General features: G+C 48.0%; 1 protein-coding gene across 1 annotated transcript; it reads right to left on the bottom strand.

Moving 5' to 3' along the window:
• Positions 1–1,743: 1,743 nt before the first annotated feature.
• Positions 1,744–3,970, bottom strand: mafba (MAF bZIP transcription factor Ba). Its single transcript, XM_061074760.1, has one exon. The coding sequence runs from the start codon at positions 3,394–3,396 to the stop codon at positions 2,323–2,325; it is 1,074 nt and encodes a 357-aa protein (XP_060930743.1). The 5' UTR covers positions 3,397–3,970; the 3' UTR covers positions 1,744–2,322.
• Between the last annotated feature and the right edge of the window lie 818 nt (positions 3,971–4,788).

The raw sequence follows: 4,788 nt of genomic DNA, 5'->3' as shown, positions 1-4,788 counted from the left end.
AAAAAAGTCTGAGAGGTAAGTATTGCCATTTCAATGACTTTAATAAGCAAAATAGGAAACAATTTCTTCCAAAAACAATCAAAATAAGACAAAACAGAAACCAGCCTGAATGGAACAGTTCAAATTTAAGTGTTTAACTATTATTTATATAAACAGGATTGAAAATTGATCCCCATCATCGCAAAGTACATGGAATCGGCGAAAACATAACAACAACCCGCTGCTGCAGTTTCAGTTTGATTTCAACACAGTTGAATCAGTAACAAACCAAAGCTTGTTAAATGCGTGACTTTTCAACAATAGTTTCAAATGCAAGCACCATGCTTATGATATGATCTGACAGTTTTTTGTTAATTTAAATCATTAAAATAAAAACTTTAACTATGCATCTGGCCAGCAGAACCAGAATCATCAAATAATAATACGACAGAACAACAAAAAAAACACACATCATACGTAACGTACATATTGTTTTCATTTTGAGAATTTTGCACAACCTGTGTCCCCTTTTTAACTGACCTGCAGAATAAAAATCAGGAAAACATAGAGCATTAATAGTCAAACTTTGTATTCAAACGCTCGCGTTATCTAAATATTAACTCTACATAAAACCCCTGACATGTACGTGTTGTTACTAAATATCGTTAAAAATATAAATCCTTGATATTAGGCCCAGTGGAAATGTGCTACAGGTGGCCGCCAATTACACAGAGCGGGCAGAAGGTCTGGTTGGATGTGGTTTCTTCAAATGTTCATGGAAAGGCAGACAAGACTTTTCTGAATTAGCGGCACAAGAGCCACATTGAATCAAAACGACACAAAGGACGAACCCACGTTGAGAGTGTGGTGCGCGATGGACTCTTCTGTGCAGTGTGTGTGTGTGTGTGTGTGTGTGTGTGTGTGTGTGTGTGTGTGTGTGTGTGTGTGTGTGTGTGTGTGTGTGTGTGTGTGTGTGTGTGAGTGAGTGTGTGTGTGTGAGATAAACTCATGGCCACACGTCCGCGTCCTCAGCCTCACACGTGTGTCCACATGTTTCTCTAAAAACTCTGCACTCAGGCCCGTCCTGAATAATATGACAGTATTATATCATAGTATGTCTTCCTGGAGGGAGGTCTGCACAAAAGTCAAAATGAAAACTTGCAAATCATTATTCCCCCCAAAAAAAGAAAAAAAAGAAAGTGCACTTGACACACATGTTGTATTTAAATGGAAAAAAAAAAAAAGATGCACTCCTCTCTCATCAATAACCCCCCTCCCCAACTCATAAAACAAAACATCCAAAATAAATGAAATTTAAAAAAAAAACACAACTCAAAGAAAGAAAGAAGTTCAAACCAGCCTCCTCGATCTTGTTGTGCAGTTTTAGCGGTTGCATAATATTTACAAGCTCAAAGACACAAAAAAAAATAAAAGAACCCCCCACACCATATGACACTGCACCGGCAGTCCTGCTGTTCTGTCCCCGCTGCAAAATCTCTACCCCCCCCCCCCCCCAACAACCATGGAGAAGCGCAGATCAACAACATGCTTTTCTTAATATACACGAGAAGATGATGAAGGTACAAAATAGAAATTATTACCGTACATGTCCAGCATGCAGGATTAATATTAATGCAGGTTTTTTTTTTTTTCGTTTCAATATATATTCGAATATAACCAAGCAGGCAATAAATCAATGAGATGTTGCATAAAAATGTCCCCACACCACCCCCCCCCCAACCCCCCACCCCCCCCCACCCTGTGACGGGTCAGCAGACAGAAGTTTTGCATAAAGTGGAGTCTTTGCTTTTTTTGGGAGATTTGTCTCAGATTCTCGGGCCCACTTGTCGAGGCCATGAGCCCTGCAGCGACTTGTTGTTGCTTCTTACAAGAGACAACGACAGCTCGACGCCATCCCACACTACTTACAGGTTATTTAAAAAGCTGTAGCCTCAAAGGAAGGAGAGAGAGAGAGAGAGGAAGAGAAAAAAAGAGTTCATCAGTCGATCCTTCCGCTTCTTTCAGGAGGAACAAAAAAAAAAAAGGAAAAGTCTCTTCTCTACAAGCAACTAATCTACAAAGATACTGCGACTGGTCTCTCTACGTTGCTCTTTGTATCTCAGTTGACACGTGGATGGAGAGATGGTTATATATGAGGATACTATTTGATGGATTACTCTTCTAATATAAGGGTTATTATCATAAACAGGATGGGATGGGAGGAGTGGATTGATATTATCGTTCGTTCATCAGTCTCCCCAAAAAAAGGGAGAAGATGTTGTTGGAGAGGGGGGGGCAAAGTTTTGTTGTGAAGGGGTGGGGGGGGGAAAGGCTTGTGACAACTCACACGAAGAACTCTGGGGACGAGGGGGTGTCACTGGTCGAGCCCGCCTCGCGGAACCCGGAGCCGGTCCCCGAGCCCGTCAGCTTCTCGCACTTGAGTTTGTAGGCGTCCCTCTCCCGGGCCAGGCGGCCGATCTCCGCCTTCAGCTGGTCCACCTGGTTCATCAGATGCGTCTTCTCGTTCTCCAGCACATGCTTCTGCTGCACCCGCTTGAACCGGCAGGACTGCGCGTAGCCCCGGTTCTTCAGGGTCCTCCTCTTCTGCTTCAGGCGGATCACCTCGTCCTTGGTGAAGCCCCGGAGGTGTCTGTTCAGCTCCCGCACCGACATGGACACCAGCTGGTCGTCGGAGAACCGGTCCTCCACGTTCAGGCCGCTCCCGGAGCCGTGGTGCGAGCCCGACTGGCCCAGGTGGCCGTGCGAATGGTGGTGGTGGTGCCGGTGGTGGTGGAGCGGCTGGTGGTCGTCCGGGGACAGCGGGCCCGGGCTGTCGGGGTCCTGGCTGTGGAGGTGGTGGTGCTGGCTGTGTGGGTGGCTGTGTGCGCCCGGGTGCCCGGACAGCTCCTCGGAGTGGTGCGGGAGGCCCCCCGGGTAGGGGTGATGGTGCTGCTGGCTGTGGCCGTGGTGGCTGTGGTGGTGATGGGGGCCCCTGTAGCCCTCGAAGGAGCCTTGCTGCTGCAGCTGCTGCTGGACGTGCGGAGGCGGCGGGTGGCCGTGGGCCGTGGACCCGATCAGGGCCTCCACCGCGTCCTCCGGGGTCAGGCTCAGGGTCTGCGGGTCTATCTGCTGGTGGTACCCGCTGTTGGGCATCCAGTAGAGCTCCTCCAGGTGGTTCTTCTGCTCCGTGGGGCTGAAGCTGGGCGAGGAGGGCACCGAGCTGCAGGGGGTGCTGATGGGGGTGGAGGACACGGAGCCCTGGGGCTGGAGGCGGTTGCACTGGCGCACCCCGTTGCGCTCCAGCCCGGCCAGGCCTTCTTTCTTCACGTCAAACTTCATCAGGTCGAAATCGTTGACATATTCCAGAGCCAGAGGGCTGCTGGGTAGCTCCGGACCCATGCTCAGCTCTGTGCTCATGCTGCTGATATGCAACGGGATTTTTTTGCAAGCGTCGCAAAAACGGATTTATTAATCAGCGTCTCTTCTCTCCTCTCTGGTTTCATGCAATAGTTCTTCTGCTCTCGCATGAACCACCGCGTGAGGGGTGGGAAAAAAAGGAAAACGAAAAAAAAAAGTAGTGGAGGAAAAACTTTCAGACTACTGCTGTGCTCAGGGTTTGCGTCATGTAGCCTACTTCTGCCGGGGTAATCTGGCAGGGAGACCAGCAGGCAGGAGGCAGCAAGCAATGCGTCTCAGTGCAAAAAAATAAAAAGCTCAGTCCCTTCAGTAGAAGTGTATTCAAACACACAAAAAAAGAAATCTGCATAAATAATAAGAACAATAAAAGAAATACCACATTCGGTCGCAGAGACGGGCACCAGTCCTCGTTGCAACTTCTTGGCAGTAAGTCCCCTTTTTTTCTCCAGGAAAAGAACAGGAGCAAAGCAGCAGGGTGAATATAGGGCGTCTGAATATCGCTGAGAAGCAGCTTTTCCAGCTCTGCACCGCAGAGGTTTCAAGGCTCGCTTCTCTCGCTGTCTCCTGCTCTCTGGTATCCAGCAGACTGCGCTCGGAGCGAGCCAGCGCTTTATCCTTATAGCGCGTCGTGACGTCGCGGCGGAAGGCTGGATCCGTGGCGCTGGGTTCTCCAATGGGAGCCGAGAGGAGGGCGCACCGTCCACAGTCCTGACAGCTTCAGACAGTCAGCTGACCGACTTCCCTAAAAGCAGGAGGTGGGAGGAAAGTGGAGGAGAGGGAGGGAGAGAGAGAGAGAGAGAGAGAGAGAGAGAGAGAGAGAGAGAGAGAGAGAGAGAGAGAGAGAGAGAGAGAGAGAGAGAGAGAGAGAGAGAGAGAGAGAGAGAGAGAGAGAGAGAGAGAGAGAGAGAAATGCCTTCACTTTACGGGCACCGTCCCCGCTGCTCTTTACGCGGCACCTCCAGATCCCAGTGAGGGGGATACCAGGGGGTCTCAGGCGTACTGCTGTAAGATCAGTGGACATTATCTATAGCACGTTTATAACACAACTTAGAAGTTCACCCCCCCCAAAAAGCTAGTTTTTATATTAACACCAGTTTATATGAAAAGAGCAATGTGCAATGTGGCTATAACAACTGTTCGACTTTGTATAATTTGCTATAAAAATGAGTTTTAAGTGGTAGAAGCAGAAAATAGAATAGACCTGATCCTTCCCTTAATTTAACATTAGTGATCAACAAAGTGTTTGAAACAACTAGATTCCGTCTGAAACAGTTACTTATTTGTATCAATAAATGTTTTACACACATTATACACGTCTACAGAAAAACCACAAGATAACCAATCACTGATTAAATTGAACCAACAACAGTGAAGTGATACCACAGATTATTA

Source organism: Limanda limanda, chromosome 7 (genome assembly GCF_963576545.1).
Source record: "Limanda limanda chromosome 7, fLimLim1.1, whole genome shotgun sequence".
In the NCBI taxonomy this organism is placed as follows: Eukaryota; Metazoa; Chordata; class Actinopteri; order Pleuronectiformes; family Pleuronectidae; genus Limanda; species Limanda limanda.
The sequence above is the reverse complement of the archived record's forward strand: the minus strand, read 5'-3'. Positions and strand labels throughout refer to the sequence as shown.

Excerpts from the sequence above, each read along its gene's own strand:
- mafba (XM_061074760.1), bottom strand. The coding sequence starts at position 3,396 with ATGAGCACAGAGCTGAGCATGGGTCCGGAGCTACCCAGCAGCCCTCTG.